General features: G+C 41.2%; 2 protein-coding genes across 6 annotated transcripts in view; one reads left to right on the plus strand and one right to left on the minus strand.

Moving 5' to 3' along the window:
* The window catches only part of GNE (glucosamine (UDP-N-acetyl)-2-epimerase/N-acetylmannosamine kinase), a 39129-nt gene extending 32322 nt beyond the window's left edge, over positions 1-6807 (plus strand). For all 3 annotated transcript variants that reach the window (XM_005486274.4, XM_074533556.1, XM_014266476.3), the window contains exon 12: positions 683-6807. In XM_005486274.4, the coding sequence (XP_005486331.1) occupies positions 683-918 (236 nt within the window). In that variant the 3' untranslated portion in view covers positions 919-6807. The remainder of the gene's footprint in view (positions 1-682) is intronic.
* On the minus strand, positions 6645-20970 carry CLTA (clathrin light chain A). 3 transcript variants are annotated; one of them, XM_005486275.4, is made up of 7 exons: positions 20697-20970; positions 14230-14267; positions 12262-12379; positions 10815-10926; positions 9337-9390; positions 8127-8162; positions 6645-7085 (listed from the first exon to the last, which is right to left on the minus strand). In XM_005486275.4, exons 1-7 carry the CDS (start codon positions 20887-20889, stop codon positions 6917-6919), a joined length of 720 nt encoding a protein of 239 aa, XP_005486332.1. In that variant the 5' UTR covers positions 20890-20970; the 3' UTR covers positions 6645-6916. The 3 variants fall into 3 exon arrangements, with proteins under 3 accessions (XP_005486332.1, XP_005486333.1, XP_005486334.1); XM_005486276.4 differs by lacking the exon at positions 8127-8162; XM_005486277.4 differs by lacking the exons at positions 8127-8162; positions 9337-9390.
* Between the last annotated feature and the right edge of the window lie 1711 nt (positions 20971-22681).

Here is a 22681-nt window from a genome sequence, read left to right on the forward strand (position 1 = left end):
GAAAATGTCAGCAGAAGTGTTAAAAGTTATCTGTTCCGGTAAAAAAAATAAAATTAAAAGGCACTGCTTTAAAAAAGAAGTTTTTAATAATTATTTATAATTATAATTTATATTTATTTATAATATATATGATATATAAATATATATAAATTATTTATAATTTATAATTATTGTATATTTATAATTTATAGTTATTTATAATAATTTATATATAATTATCATTTATAATGGAAAATTCTGGGACACTTCATTGTAAACAAGTGAATGGCTGTCAGAGGTAGCAAAGGCAATTTATGTTATGTGCTACTTTACATGGTGGATTTTACAGATTTAGTAGTTTTAAGCATAGTCCTTCCTCATACACAGTGGTTAACACTGAGGTGGTAGAGCGATGCTTTCCTATTTCCTGCTTGTTTACAAGCATGCTTAATGCCTTGTTTTGTCTTTTCACATCCATAACATTGAATAATGCAATATTGTGCAAAAAAAATTGCCTTTTCTTTTTTTACTTTCAAAAGAAAATTTAATAGCAGACACGTATTACCTGATAACATAAAACTCTGTGGAACAAAACACTTAACTGACTTTCCAGTGTTATTTGCTGCTAACAGAACTGTTTCAGCTACTGATGCCAGAAGTGCTCTGAGTATTCTACTTAATTTCTTTTTACTTCATCTTTCAGCTGGGACAGCGCTGGGCCTTGGCGTTGTGAACATTCTGCACACGGTGAACCCATCTCTTGTGATCCTTTCTGGGGTTCTAGCTAACCACTACATTAATGCTGTCAAAGATGTGATAAATCGACAGGCACTGTCCTCTGTTAAAACAGTGGATGTGGTGGTCTCAAATCTAGCAGATCCTGCTCTTCTTGGAGCTGCTAGCCTGGTACTGGATTATACCACACGTAGAATATACTAAAGAATTACAGAAGAATTAAGAGAATTGGACTATTCAAATTCTTAATGGGTGGAGGGAATATTTTGCCCCAAATTTTTCTTTGATGAGAGCAGCTAATGAATCAAAGTAGTTTTTTGAGTAGTTAGTGACTACTTCAGCATTTCCTAATTGAGGTATTATCTTTTTATATTTTTCCTAAATTTCAGCTGACTTCATTGGAAGTAATGTGCAATTCTGGTTTTTTAAGCACCTCTGTTGTTAAGCCTATACATTACTTTTGAGTGTGGCAGAATTATTTATGAACATCTCTTGCTGTATGGGGATAATGTGTATGGTGTATAAAACTATTATAACTGTTGGGGATCCGTATCTCATTTCCCACTTAAGTGAAATGAGACGCTTACCAGCTTTTCAGTTTCTAGGATTCCACCCACAAAGTAAATATGATGTAATCACCAGTAGCAGGTAATAATTTAAGTGGGTGGAAACCAGGGCCTCTACAATAAAAAAAGGTTACACCTAGAAGAAATTCCTTTTCATGAATTGAAGGACTTGGTAGAGGCAACCAGGTTTATTTATTAGATCATCTCTGAACGCCAGAGTCCCATTTTAGAAGCTTTGCATATGAAGGAAAAAAACTACAGTTTAGTGAGCTTACAGCCTGCAGAGGAGTCCAAACAAACTCATAAGAGAGCAGTGAGCATCTTTGTCTTCTGGCTATGGCCAGTAGTAAATTGTTTGAATTTTAATCTTGAAGGACTTTTCAAGAGACCTAATCTACTACTTTAAGAGAGGGGGGCTGCTTATTCTTTGGTAGCCAGTTAGCTGAAATTCAGCCATGTGGCACAGCTGATCATAAAGAACCTTTCACTACAGAGTGACACAGTGCATCCCCTCAGCCATTCAGGTGGCTGAAGGTGCACTGTTCTTGTCCTGCTTTCACCATCAGCTTTCAGGATGGAGAGTCAAATCTGACCCTTATTCTTGCCTGCAGAGCATTCAGAGGCCTAGGAGAAAAGTATGTCAAGTACCAGTAAAGGCTTGCCTAAGTAAGCTGGTTTGTATTTCTTTAATGAGTCCTTGATATACAGTGCTGTCTTTATCCAGTTGCTTTTTTAGCATTCTTTCAAGATGCTGGAGGAATTGAAAAACCAGCCCATCTATCAGCTAATCCAGAAAGATAGCTCTGGAGGAACAGTAATAAGACTATCCTGTCCTGAATTTAATGACCTATTTTGACATCTAACTCAACCATTGATACTCTCAAGAGTCCAGTAGTGTGTTAGTACAGGGGCTATTTTCACACTTGAACTTCTCCTCCAGTCAAAATGAAACAATCTTCTGCAACCATTGCCCTGTCCTATACAATCAAGTTGGACTGAATAGCTCCTAGTTCATTTGCTAATTCTGGGATATAATCTATAGAGATTGTCTTTACTTCACCTTCTCTTCCACAAGGAATGCTTATTGGTCACTCACATCTTCAGAGCAGATTTCAGGAATACCACCAGATCTCCCTCCTGATGTCTCCAGGAAGAATCCTGCAGCCTCTATACCACTGGCAAATAACTGGTTCTTCACTCTGCCAAGTTATACTAGGCTTTCTGTAAACAAGGAGATTTAATTACTTTTCCTACAAGTCTTGGTTCACTTGATGAGTATTGAAGGTAATGGAATTACCTTCAATGCCACAGCATTAGCTCTATGAGCAGGTCAAGGAGAAACTGGCATTTCTCTGCAGTGACAGTAGCTCAGATCAGGAGTACTGAGGTTCTAACAGTGAGGAGGCCTGTCATTTGATCTTTCCATCCTCTACTATGACAAGGAACGCCTGGCTGGAATGCCTGGCTAAAAGTGGGACCAGGCTTTTGCTTTCCAGACCCTCTGAAGTTCTGTATTTCTTGTATCTCAGACTCAAAATGTTTTTTCCTAGCAGCTAAAGGGAGGGTGCAGGTACAGAAAAAACACAACAGACTAAAACACAGTTGAAAAGTTTTACACATTTAATGTCATGTTAAGAAAACGGTTCTTGAAATGCTTTTGAAAATGCTTTTTTCCTGTCAATTGGCCAAGAACTTGCTGCATATGTAGAAGCAGTTTATTAAATCAGAAAGAATAAAAAATCATGTTTAATAGTGTAATAGTGGTTTTGTTTGTCTCTACTTCTTTCTCTGCTCAGAAGCATCTTTTGAACTTAAGGTACTTGAATGTGGACCAGAGATTTTATGGATATTAGCCCCCTGTTGTATCCAGCCCCAGAAGGAGCAAACATCAGATGTTCACAGAATATCTGCAGCAATATGCTTACCTGATGCTGGCCCAGTGTCCTTCAGAATAGCCCATACCATCAAGTTTAGTTACTCAGTATTTTGAATCTTTGATATGCCACCCAGACACTTGGAAATAACAAATTCATTCACTTTCTGGTGGTCTTAAAGCACTGTCCTTCCTCCATTTAATTGTAACAAAATTGTCAAAAACTCGCATGTATTATCAATGGAGGCAATGGCAATTTTGTATTAAAAAAACACAACACAGAGTAAGGTGCAGACAGATTTTACACTTGGATTCAGTGAAATCTGATCACTGTGTCGATTTCAAATGCCATGGAGATACCACAGGTGGTAGTAAGTATATAACACCTTAACAGCTAGGCTGTACACCCCTTGGACCATTCCAGATAATTATATTTGGATTACAACTAGTGAGACAGCACACAGTTCTGCAAAGGAACTTGCTTGCCTGCATGACAGGTACTGCTGGGGGAATCCTCTTGGCAATGACTGCAGACTCCCATGTTGTCCATTCTGATATACAAGCCAGTAATCTATGTTTGCCTCTTAACTGGCTGCTCAGAAAAAAAACAAAAAAACAGCAGGAAAAAAGATAAGCTGCACCATGATTTTTTATGGCTGCTTAAAACTTAACCGTGTTCCACAAGCTAAGATAAGAGGATGAATGCATAGTGCTGTTGTTTCCAGGCTCCCTGCTTTCCAATGAACCCATGACCTCTCCATCCCCCTTCTTCATTACAAATGCTCATTGTAATTTCAGACTGCCTGGCTGCTGGCTGCCACCTGATCAGAAGCTAAACAAAACAAGTTCTATACCAGGACGTATTCAGCAAGAGTCCACAGCTTCTCTCTCAGTACTGCATGAGATCTTCACATGCATGCAGCTGGGATTTTATCTGCAGGATAGGAAGCATCCAAGTTTTTTTCCAGATTCCACTGACTAATGCTATGGAGATAAGCAGCAACAGTGGGAAGTTAAAGCCAGTAAACAGGATTGAGCACGCACAGGAGGCCAGAGGTGTAGCACAATACTGTCACATGAAGTTACAAAACAACATAACAGATACTGACCTCTGAAAAAAACAAGTCAATGTTTAGAAACACAGACAAGGGATTTTCCCCAAATAAACCTGAGAATTCTTTTGCTGTCTCAAGGTCTAAGTACACAAAACAATTCTCAGGCACAGAAAATGTCCTGACTCCAGGAGTGCTGTGTTTGGTTCTGAGCTTCCCAGTACACGAGAGACATAAGCACACCAGAGAGAGCTCACAAAGAGCCACAAAGGTTATAAAGCAACTACAGCATTTCTCCTGTGAGGAAGGGCTGATAGCTGGAACTGCTCAACCTGGAAACAAGAAGGCTTAAGGGAAGCCAATGTAATCTTACCAATGTATATAAATACCTGAAGCGAGAGTGCAAAGATGGGTTCCCTTCATTTGTGCCATGACAGGAGACACTGGGCACAGACTGAAACACAGGAGGCTCCATCTGAACCTCAGAAACACTTCTTTACTGCACAGGTATCCAAGCACTGGCAGAGGTTGCCCAGAGAGGAAGTGGAATTTCACTTCTTACAGATCATCAGAAGCTGTCTGGATATTGGTCATGGGCAACAGGCTCAACGTGGTTCTGCTTGAGGAGTTGAACCACATGACCTTAGAGGTCCCTTCCAACCACAGCCAGTCTGTGATTTTGTGACAGCACAAAAGGAGACAGTGAGCTAGCATACTTGAATGTAAAATTAAGAGAAGGAATTAAGAAGAGGTAATCTTTGCACCAGAGTTAGTGGAAGTAATCAGAACCCACAGAGCTGCATTTGAAGTGTTCCAGGAGGATGAAATATGTCAAAAATCTGCAAACACTTTCTTAAGCTCTGCAAACCCAGCATATAGAATACTGCTTTGGGCTTGAATTCGAGTCTTTGCCCATTTTCTTGGATTTCAGCTCTAAGCCACACTCATAGCCAGATAAAATATTCTGTAAGATAGGAAAATGTACTGGTCAATACATACCATCATTCATTCAGTGTGCAGGAACCCCTCTAACCTGTTGATCTTGCAAATTCTCTTAAATTCATATTAACACTTTAAAGACTCTGTATTTAATGTAGTGGACTTTTCTTATTATCAGGTCATTTTGAACATCTTTGTTTTCAGAGCTTTTGAGTGTGCAGCAAAAAGGAAATTTTTGGTCAAGGTGAATATGTAACTAGGCAAGGCTAGGAATGATTATCACTATTCTATGGACTATGGAAAGCTCTGTGCTTCAGTCCTGTTGGGACTCACCTGCCATGCCCTTGTGCAGTTCAGAAGATACTTTCTTGCCCTAATCTTCCATGGAATCAAGCTTTCTGACTTGTAGTCTACAATCATTCTCATCACCACCCATCAGTAGTGTGTGAATACACTTGCAAACATGAGAGCAGGTCCAGCCATTACAGACAACAGTAAGGTACAGCTTAACTACTGCAGCCCAACTGGAAACTATTTATTGACTACCTTACCCACCAAAGGGACACAGCTGCTGTGCAGTAACATTTTGAGCTTTGGTCCATCATAGGCTCTATCTGCAACTCTTTTCAAACTACCTGGACTAACCTTCCAGCTTGTACATAAAAGGTATTAAAGCAATTACACTACACAGTAGTTAAAATACTGTGTCTTTGATAAACATGGTGGAATAACATAGGAGATAGAACAGATTAGTTTTAGAAGACATACAGCTAAGGTAAGGTTTAACAGAGCAAGGCTAGAATACAGCCCCTGTGACTGCTCGGTGAGCAAAGGAAGCAGAACACAGATTTTCTAGATCGCTTTGTTTCTGATTCAACCACCTCGGCAGACAGAGCTCCAACCTAGAGATGAGCAGCAGTAAGAGGAAGCCTTCCCTCCTCTTACTCTCCAAGTCTCCAGTTCACCACCCTAGTGGGAGAAGTGTCTGCAAAGGTCAGTGAGGACAAGCACGCAGTTCAAAAACATCAAACAGCCTCTGCACCACAGATCTTTGCATATGAAGACTGCATTGAAAACCTCGTGGAACACAATAAGCAGCAGAATACCAAAGGCCTTAACTGCAGTGCCCTCTCCTTTGTGTTGAGCCTCAGACAGCCAGAGTGACAGCAGAAAATTATACACAACTACTTACCTGCAGAAGGCAGTGTCCTCAGTCCCACTGGAAGCAAGATAAGCCCCTTAACATGCCTGCTGTTTAAGTTTTCTTGAGCTGCTGTCTAGTGTGACAAATTGGATAGTGGAGAAATTTTTAAACTAAAGCTCTCAAGAGCTTTAAGAAAGGTTAAAGAAACAAGGAGGACAGCCTTGCACTGCTGGCTGGACATTCACCAGCAAGGTGAAATCACCAGCAATCAAGAGAAATGTTTACTCACACTTAATTCAAACACACTCTGTCAAAAAGAAGCAGGAGACCTTCTCAATTCATCCAAAGTCAACACATTTTGCTGTTCAAGAGATCTTTAATATCAGTAATGTAGGAAGTGACACCTCAGTGCACAACAGCACAGAGACTACAGTTTTGGAGGTTCTCCCATTTCAGACACAGAAAGGAAACATCAGGAAGAACATGCAATCAAACGATGATCAGCTCTAGATACATCATGATGTGGTCCAAAAATACACATTGAAACAATTAATCAAATTACTGCAAACATAGCTTCTCTGGGTAAGGTTAAGATATTGCCTTTGTAGTGTCTCCATCGAGCTTTGCTTCAGCGAACCAGTGGAGCCTGCTTGAGTGAGATGAGGACTGAACGCATGCGGGACACATCTTTTGCCTGCTTACTAGACTTGGGATTAAAGTCACAGAGCTGAGCCACACGTTCCCACTCAGTGCCAGGAAAATCTTCTGCATCATTCACAAAGGCTTCTTCAGCTGCCCTAAAAGCAATGCAATGCACCTTGTGTTAATGCCCAGCATGTAAGGCACTCCTTCCCTCTTAGAGGATGCAGTTTCTTTCGGCATGTTTCATAAGAAATGTGACCTGACAGCTGCTTGTGGACATTATGGCCACGTAAGCTCCCACTGCCCCAGTCCTGGAGATGAAGTAGACTGCAGTAGTATGCTATGCACAAGCAGTGCAGAGGATCGCAGAGTATTGTGTAAAATGTTGGAATACAGGTGTTTGGTTTTAAGAATACTTATTGAGTCTTTACCTAAGGAGTCACCACACAAGGTTCCAGGAAGTAAGGTACTTCTTTTGTAGGCATTTTATTTATGGAGAAATGCCCAGGTCTTGAATAGTTAAGCCTCTGCTGCTTGATGGCTTATACTGGACATTTGCCAGCTGGAAATTTACAACTGCCTGCAAGCATGTCTTAAACAAATTCTGTTTGAGGATTTAAATCAGCCCCAAGGCCTACAGGCCATCATAAAACTATCTGCTGATGATTCCCAATGCTGTAGTGAAGCAGCATGAATCATAAGGAATTTAAGTCAGGAATCCCATGCTTGTGAATGCAATAAACTACAGCGTATCTTGGCAGAGGAGATGACTTGTTTGAGGTCACCTCACAGAACAAACGGATTTCCCCTGCTCTCACCCTAGGGAGACTCTAAGGCTTTGTACATTATGTACTGGATAATGCCAGTGGCTTCCCAGCTGTATTATTTTGGCTTTTCTATGCTGCCAATAGCATTGCTTCAATGCAGGGATAGCACTCCAGCATCTAGTTTACATGATGCGGGGCCCTGGTAGCTGCCTGAGTGCAGAAGCAGTAAGCATCCAGAGATCAAACCAAATCCATCTACTCCAACAAGCAGTACAGAGAAAGCAGTGAAAATGACTCTCCCATGAGGGTTCAGCACTATTCACAAGGATGATAAGGTTACAGACACCACTGAAGACAAGGATCACTACAACACTGCTACTTTATGTGACATGACACTTTTAAAGGGCAGTGAAGATTTTTTTACTTAACTGTTCTAGGCTGTAGCAAGGATGATTTATGTTTGTGCTTAAAGGTGAAGAGAAGAAAAGAAACAAGGAGAGAAAGTTTAAGTCAGATATAGAAAATGAGAATGAGTTTAATGCAGATGATTAGCTGGCTGAACATGCACTAGTAGCTTAGCCTACATTCAGGAAACAGGCAGCCAGTTTTATTATGCAGCACTCACACTGCACATTTGCACTGGACATATAACAATAATGGTTTTATTGTAAAAATCCAACAAAATCAACTCCAGGAAATTTCAAAAAAGTTAAACACCACCTGTAAATCCATCATTTCACAAGTCTTGGTTTACATCCACCTACAGTTAGCTGTGAATTTCACACCAAATCTTCAATATTAATGCACTCAAAGCCAGAACACGGCTCACCAATACACCTTCTAAAGGTGTCACCTTAGAATCTGTGACATGTCCATCTTTCAATTCAAGTCTACAAATTAAGGGAAGAAATTAAAATACATGAACAAGCCAATGAACATTGCAATCCTTCTACCCCTCAGAAACTAGCATATTCACTGGGGCTTGAAAGTCACAGCTCTATTTTCACTGACCTATTAGGCTGGCAAAACATCTACACTATTCCTAAATGTCTTCCCAGCAGTTTACACTGATTTCTCAATGCCACCTTCTTGTACTATCTATCTGTTCTCTAATAGCCTCCTATTTCTACATGCATGCACATTTTCTGCCCTGATTCATGTCAGGCAATTCCCCTCTACCTTCCTTGGCTTCCTTCTGAACCTTTATGTGCAAGCATTGCTTGAATATTTTTCTGATATGTAGGCAAAGCAGGTGGTCACTGCCTATTACAGAATTAAACACTGCTTCTCTGTGGAAGGACTAAATACAGCACCCATGTGAAACTGCAGGCACTAACCCACATCCCCAGCAAAGCATCTTGCTAAGCAATGTTCACTGGCCTGGAAACAACTGTAAACCCTTAGGTCTAAAGTATACTGCAGTCATTACCATAATTCCAGGGCTATGTACACTACAAGACTTAATCTGAAAGTGCTAGGATTTGTGCACTGCATACAGGAGAACTGCACTTAATACTGCAGACCAGAAATGGTCCAAAAAGTAAATATTCAGAAGGCACCTTCAGACACTCAGCACTGTTTTTGATCCTGCTTATTATAGTGTTGACTAGCAAGCAGAATTAGTAGTTAAGCAACATACACATAACCAATCACGTCAGCGAAGGGTTGTTTGTAGAAAGCTTCATCTGCCACCCTAGGTAGCAAGTAGTCCAACAGGCAGGCAAGCAGGCAGGAGAAAAGAGATAAGGATGAGAAGTACGGAACACAGCTGGAGGCAGTTTTAACAAGCATATCAACCTTGCATCACCTAGACTTACTGTAACAGGAAAGCAGTTACCACATGGAATGGACCAATTAAGCCATTGGTCAGAGGGGCAACACAGAAATTCTTCCACATCCTAGAAGTTTAGATCAGCTAGTTGAGGACTAGAGCCCCAATGTTAGCATTAAGACTACTCCCAGAGGACAGAAACTACCAGCAGGCAAGAGATCTCACCAGAGTGATGAGAATGCCAAACAGTTCTGTGCAACACCTGGTTTAATGTGCCCTGCTCCAGACTCTGTATCTTGCACTCAAACACTGGCCATAATAAAGCCATGAGGGTATCATGAACTCTGGCCACCAACTGGGACAGTATTAATCCTGTTTCCCTTTCTTCACTCAACGAAAAGGTAGTGAATTCCTCAGTGAATGTTATGGAAGTGGCAAATCCATAATTCTGAAGGCAGTGTAGGCCTCCTTTCTTCCTTTAGAAAGGAGAGTAGACTACCTAGGACTTCATTTAATGAAGACAAATCTGATGCCTATTTTGATAAGAAAAGCAGTATTTCAAAGAAATAAACTAACAAAATACAACAAAATGAACAAAACAGCAGTTCTGAAGAGCAGTTTTGAACCCTCTGAGTTCCCAAAATATAAAGCAATCTTGATGATTACCTGCATAGAATGAAGTAGAGATTTAAGAGGCATTAAGTCAGTTCTATCACTTTTACCGTCATGTACATGTACATGTACCGTCATGTCAAAATTCCACAGGGAACTTCTAAGAAAGTGTAAGAGCTTACTATTCCAGCAATCAAGTCATCCCTTTCTACCACAGGACCCATAATTAGACAATTCAAACCACTACAGATACAATCAGCATTCAGTTTTTCACTAGTAGAACTGAGTAATGTAATTTCTGAACTGCTTCCAAAAAGAGCAGCAAAAGATTTTAAGATATTTAATGAAATTACCTGTAGCAAAGATTAACTAGATTGCCACTTCCATATGTTCTAAAGTAAGCAAGTAAGATTGCTAGTCTCAGGGTAGGTAACTACAGACATTGAAGGCCTGTACAGCTGGGAGCATGACAAGTGGGCAGAGTAAAATATTTTCTGGCCATGTTCAAGCTTCATGTCTGAAGGAATCTTCAGTAATACTTGATCATCATCTTAATGCTTCCTGGATATTTAATCTAGATTATCTAAGAAAACTTAAAAGGTAGGTCGTAGGTCTGTTTACTTTAATGATCTGAAGGACTATTGCCTTAGGACATAGAAGAAGTATTCTCCCATCCCTTCCTAATTATTTTCATAACTAGAACCATAACTCTCCAGATGACTGGAAAAACTTACCTGTTACTGGCTTTTGTTTTCTCAAGCTTTTCATCTTGCCTTGCATACCACTCTTCCAACTCTTTTATTGCTTTCTCTTTCCATTCTGCTTCCTGCTTTCGTGAGTTTGCATCTGAAGATTTAAGAATTGCTTTGTCAGTCACATTTGTATTCAAATGCATCTTGCAAACATTTCGATTTATGGCTCAGGGTGCACTCTAATGCAGACAGTTGCTTCACCAACTCAGGTAAGGGTTAGGAGATTTCCTGATTTAGTCCTAGGAGAAATCTAAATACTACAAACATTGAAAGGATTAGCTGAACAGAACTCCTGTGCTGCATAACTGGGACAGTCCACTTCAGTTTAGGATAGGCACTTTGCAGAGTAGCTCAGATTCAGTCAATCTGTTGGTCTGCAAACTGCTCAAACCAGGAACAGTCACCTTGCTATGCCAGTGCTAGAACAAAGCTTAGTAAAGCCTCTATGCTTAGACAAAGTGAAGGAACCTGGCATTCCACATACTTTTACACACAGCCTACAGTTCAGGGCAACCTCACCTGCTGTAACTAATACCAAAGAGGAGTGAAACTGTCAGCTTTATCCAGAATTACATTTTACAGAAAGTTCTGTCCTAACAATTTCAAGCAAAGGCTCCTCCACCATTTAAGTGGGAAGCACACCAGTCTGTAGTCTCTTAGACGTTGTCCATGGGTAGGTACCACTGCATTTGATAGCTGTATTTAGTTTAATTAATAATCCATTATTTTCTTAATTTAGTTATTAGATTAAGATCCATGTGACAACGATGACCTCAGCAATTACAAAATTATTAATCTTTATCCTTTGAAATAAACTACTAATGCCCATAGTATTTATTATCATCAAAGCTTAAAAAAGCTTTTCATTTTCTGTCAGCTCATCTCTAAGTAAAGGTTCAGAGAGCCACTTGCTTGCTGACTCCCACACCAGTCTTAAGTCTGCTTACCAGAACTCATCCAGGAAGCATGTTAAGACTCTGAAGAAGCACTGCCATGGTTCAGAATTCTATTGCTTAAGAATCATAGAATGGCTTGAGTTGGAAGAGGCCTTTAAGATCATCTAGTTCCACCTCCTCTGCTGTGGGCAGAGACACCTTTCATTAGACCACACTGCTCAAAATCCCCATTCAGCCTAGGATGGGGCATTCACAGCTTCTCTGGGCAGCCTGTGCCAGTGTCTCACAACCCTCACCACAAAGAATTTTTTCCTAATGAGTAATCCAAATCTACCCTCTTTCTGTTTAAAGCCATTCCTCCTTGTAAACTACACAATGGTCTCTTGTAAAAATTCCCCCTCCACTTCTTCTGTAGGTACTGGAGGGCTGCTCTCAGGTGACCCCAGAGCCTTCTCTTCTCCAGGTAGAACACCCCTGCCTCTCTCAGCCCGAGAGGAGCTGACATTAGGTTACTCAACAAATACCATGCTTACCAAGTTGCTCCAGACGCTCCTTTTGCTCCTCTCTCCACTTACGAATACTTTCTGGTTCTGACTGCAGTCGATCTACTTGGGAGATGGCAGCATAGCAGTCTGTGGGACCATTACTCTCCTTGGAGGAAAGGAATAGCAAAGTCATTTGTGTAGAACAAGTGATTTCAGATAACTGCCTGCCAGCTATATAAAATTATACTCTACTTGAACTGAGCCAATAACACATTCATTTGATGTTATAACACATTTCCACCATTAAAAACATCTTGCTACAAATTACAGCACAATCAAAGGGCTTCCTCCAGAAATCAGAGATCAAACAAAAAGTCAACACAACTGGAAATACAAGTGCCACAGACACTTAGTACCAGACCAATAAGCCTGCAGAACGCAGAAGACAATGCCTAGCACCTCACTACACAGTAGTAGGCCATATACTCTCTGAGTTCATCTCACCTTAAATATTTTTTGCGAAATAATTTTTTTCATGGTTTTGTGCACAGGAGTACAAAACATTCTTTGCAGCTTATTTGTCTACTTCAAGAGACATTTGCATATCACATTACAGAATTTGTATTGCTGTATGCAGCTTATAACCCAAGAGGCATTTTAATATTTAATCATCAGAACAGTGAGAGTACTAACATCCTTTTCACAATGTAACATCTCAAAGACTCAAAATGAGTAGGGCTAACATTAATACATCAGATTTACAAAGCTAATGAATATTGTGGTATTTGCTACAGAAGATACTCTAAGTTTAACAACTTTTATTGCTTCATCCTATCCCTAGCAGAGTTAAGGAATACCACTCGTAAGAGTACTAGGTTGACTGCAGCTGACCATAGATTTGGCTTGCACCTCTCTGGACTCCCTGTAGCCCTCAATGACGGAATATTGCAAAGAGAAGACTCTAGGCTGGGGCAACACCACCAGGCTTCACATTCCATCCAAAGCAAAATAAACTGGGCAGCTGCAGGGCTAGCTTGTTACAGGTAGCTAAAACCTATGTTATGTATAGCCCATTCAGTCTCTTCTTTCTGATTAAGAGGAAGCTCTGTCAGCCAAAACAACTGATCTCTTAGAATTTCAAACACAAAATCAAGGTACCTAAAAAGGGAAATCTGCCTTCTCTTGTACAAGGAAGAGCAAAGGGCCTGTGAAATACAGGTTGTCCCATCAATCTCACAGCAATGCTGAGGATATAAGAATGTCAGCAGCAGTGAAAGCTGTTTGTGTCTCCACAAAGCTCAGCATTCACTTAAAACTCTAAGGAGAAGTACATTGCTCACACTGCTTCTTTCCCAAGCATTCATTCAACCAGGCTAACGAGTCAACTGTGACACCAGGCAATGACCATGCCGTGAAATTCAGTTACAACAAAGTGATAGCCTTAGCATGCCTCCTTCCTCCCTGACACCAATAAAGCAGGTATCTCCTTCTTTTGTCATCATGGCTGTCTAACATGCTTTCATAATGTGGTTGAGCTTTTTAGCCAGAAGCTTAATTTCATGCATCTTCATGTCATCAAGAAATGTATGTTTTCAGTCTGTTCCTTGTAAGACTATTTTGATAAGACAACCAGGATGCATGAATTATCTTTAAAGAGCAAGCAAATCTGAAAACTCTACTTTAAACTAGGTAATCAGAGCACACTTTCAGCTTAGCAGCCAGTGCAAGTCCATGTAAAGTCATATCGCAGAGCCTAACAGTCTGCTTTACAGTGCTTATGTACTGTTAAGCCACATTTCAAAATGAACTGCTGCTTTATATGGCCTCTAAGTTCAGAGGATGGGCATAATTAAGAAGACTGACAACTCCATGAGATGAGCTACCAGTACAGAAAACCCTCCTCAGATATGAGACAAATTTACTTTAAAGACAAGAAATAGGAAGTATTAGTCTACATTAAGGTAAAGTTCTCAGAGTAGAACAGCACATTCTAAGTATAGAATACTTCTATCTTACCTGATAGACATCCCCGTTAACCACTCCACCAACGGCATCTGTAAAGAGGTGACTTGTTTAGTCATTTGAGAAAGATAGAACAGCCAGATTTACTTATTTCTGTAACTTGTATGGAAAGCTTTACTAAAGTAGGTAATGTGGGAGTTGTGAAAGGGAATGTTACTTGATACCCTGCAGGGACACTTCCTTCTCCTTGCACTTTTCTGGACAGGCATGAAAAACCAAGTGAGCCACTGTTCTGCAGAACCAGAAATACAAGGTCATTTCTTCATCATGAGATCCTGCTTTTAACAACACAAAAAGCAGAGCTGATACTGCTGAGAATCTGCTACAGACTGTGTTCTAAAGCTACTCCCACTTTGTCCTCATCCTCCCTCTCTTAGAAGCTGACTACTATACAACTGTTCTTAAGTTAAGAAGGATGACTACCAGTTTTTTAGTGTCTACCTGGAAGATTAACAATGCTGCAGCCAACAATTGATAATTCTTATCTTACTGTTGTTATCTCCTAATTAGCTCAGAGATAAGGCTAACATTCCTAGCAAAGTCACCTTTCTGCTACCATCTGTGATGACATGCTTGATAACTCCTACTTCAGTTGCAGCATTATTATCTCTTTAGTGACAGTGGCAACACAGCCGAGGGGAACAAATACCAGGTGTGAGTCAAACCTTTAAGTTTTTGAAACTATTTAAATCTATGGACTATACAAAACACACCAAGATTTTCAGAAACTCCGAAGTCTCAGCAGGGCATCTCTCTGGAGAAGGGCTACATAACATCTGTCAGCGTGCCATACCAAATACTCATGCTACTCATATCACCATGGATAAATCTATCACACAAAAGTGTGTCCACCATAATACACCCCTCAGTGAAAGAAGTGACTATACCAAAAAGTAAGCAGAAAAATCACATTATTTTGCACCACTGTCTTAAAAACAGATAGCTGACTGACCTAAAACTAAGCAAGTTATGCTGCTGTGTCCTCTTGTTTGCAGCTAGTTTCGCACCAGTTTCACAGTTCAAGTGAATGGCACACAGGAAGTTCTTCATACTCCTTTATCAGTGAACTGAGGAGCAATCATTAACTGTGTTATGTAGAGGACTGTAAATTCATCAGTTCAAGAATGGCAGTTAAGTTGGAGAATACTAGTCCCCAAGAACATAGTTACTAACTTTTGCAGGGGAAGACTCAAATTAAGAAAAAATAGCTTTTCAGTTATGAGAAAATATATTTTATAACTAGACTCCCATAACTGAGATATGGTTGCTGCTTTGTTGGACTCCTACTCCTCTGGAAGGTACAGGAGGCCTTTAAAAAGACTACAGTCACCAGCTGGGCTAGAGGGCTCATAAATTTTGAGGATGTTTCCAAGAACATTGAAAATATGTTTTTCTTGTCACACCAAAAAACATTCATTACGGTCTTCACTACTCAGGCTGGCAGGTAAAAGGAACAACATCATTGTTTAAGGCTGTGCCTGAGATGAAACACATAGGTTTGTCTGAGGGCCATTTTTGTTCTGCACAGAAACAGCCACTAACAGAAACTGAACTAAGTGTTTCCAGAGGGCATCCAGGTTAGAAGCGTTAGCAGTATTAGAACAAATTTCCCATCTGTTCTGAGCTCCCCAGAACTTGCAATTAAGCTGCAGAGTCAGCATGCTGACTGAGCTAATCACAAGCAGAAGAGGAAACAAATGTACCAGCACACTGTCATATGCCAATACAAGTGTGCTAACTGCAACAAGACCAATAGTCAAACATTCCTTCATTTCAGCTCTCCGGTCTTCATGCTTGTATAATTAAGTATAAAGTACAGAAAAACTGTCTGTCTGCCAGCCTTCATATCAGTAACCAATGCTAGTTGTGTATCAGATTTTTCTGTTCACAGAAACATGCAATTTCATAAGCTTCCCACAGAAAAAGCCTAAATACTGCTAGTGCCATCGTAACATTTTCAGCAGCCATGAACAACGAGACTCCTCTACTGGCTTCAGAGTCCATCCAATTCTATCATAGTATTGTATCTCCTGAAGTTAAAATCCACATGTTTAGAACCATCTCAGTTACCAATGATCCATACTCCTTGTTGTTTGCTTTTGAACTTCAGATAAACTTTTATTTTTAAGGGCACTGTTGCAATGAACATATATAAACATATAAACATCTACAGTTCTGCAACACATGCTGACCATATGGTAATAATGAATATTCATACAGCAACACAGATACCTTTTAGAGTCTGGAAGAGCATGGAGAGGATAAGTCATATCAGCTGCCTTGCACTCCCAGGAGATACAACACCCAAGCTTGTCAGAAATAGAAAGCTAGCATTAATGCCCTCCACATTTACCACAGCTTACAAAAGAAAAGACTGGAGAGTTTGAAGATAAATACAAAAAGCATTTTGTCACTTACATCCTAGAAGTCAATATATGGCCTCAGAGATTTATCACAATGATGATTAACTATTCTGAAGGATGCTACTATAATTATTACCACTCAGGATCACTTGGCCTGAAAGGAAGCTAGCTTAGCCTTGTTCACCAGCCTCTCTAAAGTCTTATTCTCAATGCAAAAGTGGACTGTTACCCTAAAGTCACAGGCAGGGCTTTGCAGTATACTGAAACATTTTTCTTACTCTCCTTTAAAACAGAAGTATTTTTTAGGAGTTACCCGCAGCATCTCTTTTAAACAATAAGTACCCTAAGTGCTGCTACTTTCAATAGGTTAGCAGCTCTTGTTAAAGAATAGAAGAACATAAAGTTTAATATATTCTGACATAAGGTTAAGTAACTTCACCACTCAAGGCCTAGTTTACCATCCTTTTATCTTTTAGGCACAGTCATGCTTTAATTTTACCTACTTCTAACCCATAACATGATAAGAAAGAAGGATCTTTCACAAACCTTTTGTTTACGCCGTTATGAAAGAACCTGGAAAAGAAATAATTTTTCTAGCTATAACTCATCCTCATGCCTGTGTGCAAAACAAAGGCAAGCAGCTCAGGAAGAGTGCTTCTTTCCAGTGTTATAGTTTAATCCGCTGTCCTATTAAAAGCCATGAGTTCCCTCATTTTCAATATAATCAGTAGGCTAGAATTAAAACACATCTGCAATAACACTGTGCCATAACAGCTTCTTATAATCTTCCAATCTAACAGCTTCTGTAATTTCCACCTTCTGTACATTTCCACTAGTATTCTCTTGAAAACAAAACAAAACAAAAAAAGATTTTTCTATCCTGACTTCATAATAATGCAGCATTACTAACACAAGCTAGACAGATACCACTCCTTTTCTCATACCTTTATCAGTGCTGTCTTATGGGGCTCTGAAGCCCCAGACGCTGATTGCACAGCAAAACCCAGATCAATGGCTGTTCAAACAATTAAGAAAGAATCAATAGTCAGAAAAGAACTCTTGCTGTTTGTGGTGCTAACTACAGAGACAGGAATCAATTCTTTCCTAAACAATTTTGAAGCAAATTGATACTCAGCTCCTGAAAGGCTATTAAATGAAGTACCTAGAGAAACCACCAGACACAATTAATTTTCTTAATTGCTAGAGGCTCACAAACATCTTTCGAAGATAGAGAAAAATATTTTGGTCAAGTTCATATAAAACTTACAGGCGTGAAAATGCAAAAGCAATGTTTGAGACTAGTCAGCCTACGTTAAAATTGTGTATTTGCGTGATTTTCAACATCTATAACTGCTTGTCTTTGAATGAAATTCCCCATAAGAAGCTACTTGGCAAACTGCCAGGATGATTTGTATTGGCATACATGATCTAAAAACCACACATTTCCCCTTGAACTCTCTTTCTCTTGCTTAGAGAACATAGGAAGTGAACCAATACAACCTCAAGACATACTATTGTCAGAATCTCACTGCAAATACATGGACATTGATTCATCACTGAAAAATAAATGTCATAAGATATCATGTTACCCATACCTAAGCAACTGCATTGTATTACTTGATTTATACAGTACTCTCTGCTTTCTGGAGCAGGGATTATGCTTCACCTTCCTAGGGAAATAAGATTAGGTTTTTGCATGGTCAGGCAGCTTGAATGGCATAGCTATTTACATAATGAATAGCCTACTGGATCAGGCCTGGATCAGTATTCCAACCCTGATCATGGCAACTTGAAATAATGCTATGTGAGACGCACAAGCCTGGCAGCATTCCGCTACTCCCACCATACTCACCCAGTATCCACCACTACAACAATTATCAGAATTCCCAATAATGATATTTACAATTCATGAAGCTCCCTTCTGTCCATGTATTTATCTAACTATTTAAAGAGACTGAAACTGAAAGACTGTTTGTTGATGAGAAACTATGATTCTTAAAAAGTGTATTTCAAGAAGCTGATGACTGCTTGTGACTGTATCTGAAGTTAAGATCTTCAAACTTCAGTTGAGAGCTGCCCAAGTTATTCGTTTTGGCCCACTGTTTATAAAGAACTTATCCAAGAGACCTGTAAATAAGGAGTTCAAGAAAGGTTACAGTTAAAAAAAGTAAATCCACAAATCCCTGGTCATTATGCTTAAGGATTTACATAAGAACTTGCATTGTTTCAAGAAGAAATTTGCATTCATCTATTCAATTACAGAAGAGTTTAATGAGCTAATATGCCAGAGACTACAACTGTCTGATATTTATTAAGGTACTGATCAGATGAGAAGAAATGTCTAATACAAATGGCAACAGAAGTCATTAGATCATTTGTCACCATGCCTGAACCAGTACATTTTGCATGGCTGAAGTCTGTTCTTTTTAACATGGAGCAAGCAAGTACAGGCTCTGACAGTCAACAAAGATCAATGTTCTGTTAAAAAACAGGGCCACCACAAGTCCACAAGCATCGTCTACCATGCCTATTTAACAGGCCAGAGCATAAATGCAATCCCAAGGCATAAAAAGAAGCAAGACAACACACAGTTCCTGCCTAGGGTTCCCAGACCCTTGGATCATATTATCATATTTATTATTTTATTAACTTATTCCTAAAGTTCTCCAATAACCCTTTTGGACTTCATGACAAGTCAACTTACATGACTTCAGAAAAAGTGGTTAAAAGGCAGTTTAATAACTACTTCTAAATACGAAACTAATCTAGAAGCATTAAACAAATCAACTTTTTGAAAAGGAAACACTTTGCAATAGCCATCATTACATGTATGTAGAGAACATACTCTTCTAGTTGTTCTAGTATATTGTGGGCAAGGTCAATGATAGATTTTTTTTTCAACTAAATTAGTTTTCAAACAGCCACTTTAATGTTCCAGAGTCTGTTTGGAACATAAAGCCCATGTAAGATATGAGGTTTGTCTCAGACTTCTGAAAGTAAGAAGGGAAGTGACCACTGTGTCTGTTTCTGCACTATAAATAGAATACGGAAGTCAAATTATATATGGTACCAAAACAGGATGGTGTTCTGATAACAATTATCCTCAAGCTCTTGTACTGGAACAGTCCCCAGTAAACACCTTTTTTTCAGCAGTATGTAATCCATATGTTTTGGAACTTATGAGTGAGCTGATGCTAAGAGCAGCGCTACCTTCAAATAAGCACTGAAAGGTCTCCATTACCCAGTTTATCTAGATGAGCTTTATGGACTGAGATACTACAAACCCTCCTCCTCATACATAAGATACGTCAGTAATTTCTGATATCGGGTTGCAAAATGAAGACTTAATTCTAAAGATGTTCCGACAATGAACTGGGGAGCAGTTATTCAACTCAGTCTGAAGGAGAGTGGCATCCTACTGCAGTGACAAAGGGAAGTCACATGAGAGCAAGTATGTCTCCAGCATATATTTGGCCCTGGTGATAAGTAGAAGCAAAGTCTTCTGAGAGTGTTGCAACATCAACCCCTTTCCACTCGGGCTTCGGTTAAAACCTTTCAAAAGGAGAAGTGTTTATTCTGGGCTGCTTTAGCCACCATTAGACTATAATCCATACTTCTCAACACTCAGTTCCCACCCTTCTCCAAACGCGGGTTCTGCAGTGTCGGGCTTGCTACATTCAGTACAAAGGTTACCAAGGAACAAAGGCTAAAGGTTTAGTAAAATTAAACATTAGCTTAACTCCTCTTATGCTCCAAGACTAAGATCACCCCCGCTGAAGACAGAAATTCAAGTGGCGGATTTATTCAGCTTTCAGAAGCCTTCCTTCAGACAGGCTCCTGGATTAAACGAGATCAGCACCGTTCGCATTAGGACACAGGCACGCCTTAGGCGGGGAGCAGGGAGGTAGCGCACCTTGCGGCGCAGCGCACCCAGGACGGCCCCGACCCACCCCCGGACCAGCCCCGGGCAGCGAGCCCCGCTCCGGGCACAGCGAGGGTCCCGCCGGCGCCGCCCCCGCCCGGCCGCGCCGCCCCGAGGGACGAGGGGACCCGGGACCCCTCAGCCCCCGCCCCACCCGCGGCCCCCGCAGGGCGTACCCGCGCCGAGGCCCTCGGGACCCTCCAACGCCTCGGGCACCTCGCCGTTCTCCAGGATGCCGTAGCCCTCGTCGTTCTCGATGCCCGCGATCTCGTTCTCCTGCTGCGCCAGGAAAGCGGCGGCGGGATCCTCCTCGCCACCGTCGGGCATCCCGTTCCCGGTCTGGTCACCGAAGAGCTCCATGTCGGCCATGGGTGAAGGCGGGCAAGCAGCTGCGGCTCCGCACCGCGCCTACGCCGGGCAGCAGCGCGGAAAGGGCGGGGCCGCCCCGCCTGCGCCAATGAGCGGCGAGCACCGCCGGCTCCGCCCAATGAGCGAGCGGCCGTGGCGGGGCCTCCGGAATGCGAGCCAATCAGTGCCCAGAAAGCAGCGAGTGGGCGGGCAGGGCGGAGGGCGGCCCCAGTGCCCGGAGAGCCGGGTGGCACCGGCGGGTTCCGCTCCATCAGGATCCGCTCCATCGGGATCCGATCCTTCAGGCTGTAGCCGGTCCGGAGTCGCCTCTGCCAGCCTGCCAAAGCACAGGCGCTCCGCTGGGACAAGACACGGGTCCATCGGCAACTTGGAGACAAATTCGAACGTCCAAAACATGGGTTGTGTCAAACATCTTTCGTGATATTGGGTGTCTTCACTCTCACATAGGGAAACTTAAGTCACAGAAACACAAGATGTTGGAAGGGACATCAACATTGGCTCATCTATTCAACTTCCCTGCTTAAGCAGGGTTATCCCAGAGCATTTGGCAGAGGATTGTTTCTATATGGTTCTTGAATATCTCCAGTGAGGGAGACTTCACACCCTCTCTGGACAATCTGTTCCAATACTCAATCACCCACACAGTAAAGCTCTTTCTTATGTTCAAGTGGAATTTACTGTGCATCAGTCTTTGACAGTTGTCTCATGTACTAGTGGTTGGCGCCACCGAGAAGAGCCTGGCTCCCTGCTCTTGACACCCCTGCCTTCAGACATTTTTTCACATTGATGAGATCAAACCAGTGTAAATTCAAGAAGCATGTGTTCTATTGACAAAATGTTAATCAGAAGGGCAGTAATTTCTGATACAATTTTTTGGACAGTTACTTTGATCATGTTCTTGTATCTGGGTATTATAACACAGATGAAATCATTCAATTGTAGAATGTGAAGGGATTAGAATGGACTAAAAGATCATCTATTCCAAACCCCTGCTGCCTTGGGCAGGGACACCTTCCACTAGAGCAGCTTATTTTAGGCCTTATCCAACTGGCCTTCAACACTGCCAGGGTTGGGACATCCACAACCTCCCTAGGCAACCTCTTCCAGTCTCTCCCCAGAAGACTAAAGAATTTCTTCCTAATGTCTAACCTAAATTTCCCCTGTTTCAGTTTGTACCCATTACCCCTTGCCGTGTTACTACAGTTCCTGACACTGACTCCCTCTCCAGTTTCCCAGTAGTACCCTCCAGATAGTGGGAGGTTGCACAACCTCCTCTTCTCCAGGATGAACAGACCCAACTTCCTCAGTCTGTCTTTGTAGGGAAGGTGCTCCAGTCCTCTTACCAACACTGCGGCCTCCTCTGGACTTGCTCCAGCAGTTCCATGTCCTTCTCATGCTGAGGGCATGGGAACTGTGTGCTGTAGTCCAGGTGGGGTGGAACGTGAGCAGGGCGAGGGACAATCACCTCCTTTGACCTGCTGGCCACAGATGTAATTTATTGGCATAGCAGAGAGGAAGCAGAAATATTTATGTAAGAAAGGAGAAAATTATGCTGGCAGCCCTCAAGCTGGTGTAGTTGCTGCAAGATGTACCTGCTTAATTCTGCTTACATGTTGCCCATAAGTCTGTGTGTACATTTCATGAAATATTAGAGGTAATGCCATCCAGGCTTATGTTACAGTCCCAAAAAAGGACAGGCATATTTCACAAGGAGCCCAAATTATGAGAAAAATTTAACTCTGAAAGACAGTTGTATATGTGAATTTAACAGGTGAGATAAACCACATGCTCA

This window comes from Zonotrichia albicollis, chromosome Z (assembly GCF_047830755.1).
Source record: "Zonotrichia albicollis isolate bZonAlb1 chromosome Z, bZonAlb1.hap1, whole genome shotgun sequence".
Lineage (NCBI taxonomy): Eukaryota > Metazoa > Chordata > Aves > Passeriformes > Passerellidae > Zonotrichia > Zonotrichia albicollis.

What these genes read in the sequence shown, in the direction of transcription:
- CLTA (XM_005486275.4), bottom strand. Translation starts at nt 20,889, where the DNA reads ATGGCCGACATGGAGCTCTTCGGTGACCAGACCGGGAACGGGATGCCC. An exon ending in TTAACGGGGATGTCTATCAG is followed by an intron (nt 12,380 to 14,229) that starts GTAAGATAGAAG and finishes CTTTCCTCCAAG; the next exon opens with GAGAGTAATGGTCCCACAGA. An exon ending in CCTTGCTACAGCCTAGAACA is followed by an intron (nt 7,086 to 8,126) that starts GTTAAGTAAAAA and finishes CATTGCTTTTAG; the next exon opens with GGCAGCTGAAGAAGCCTTTG.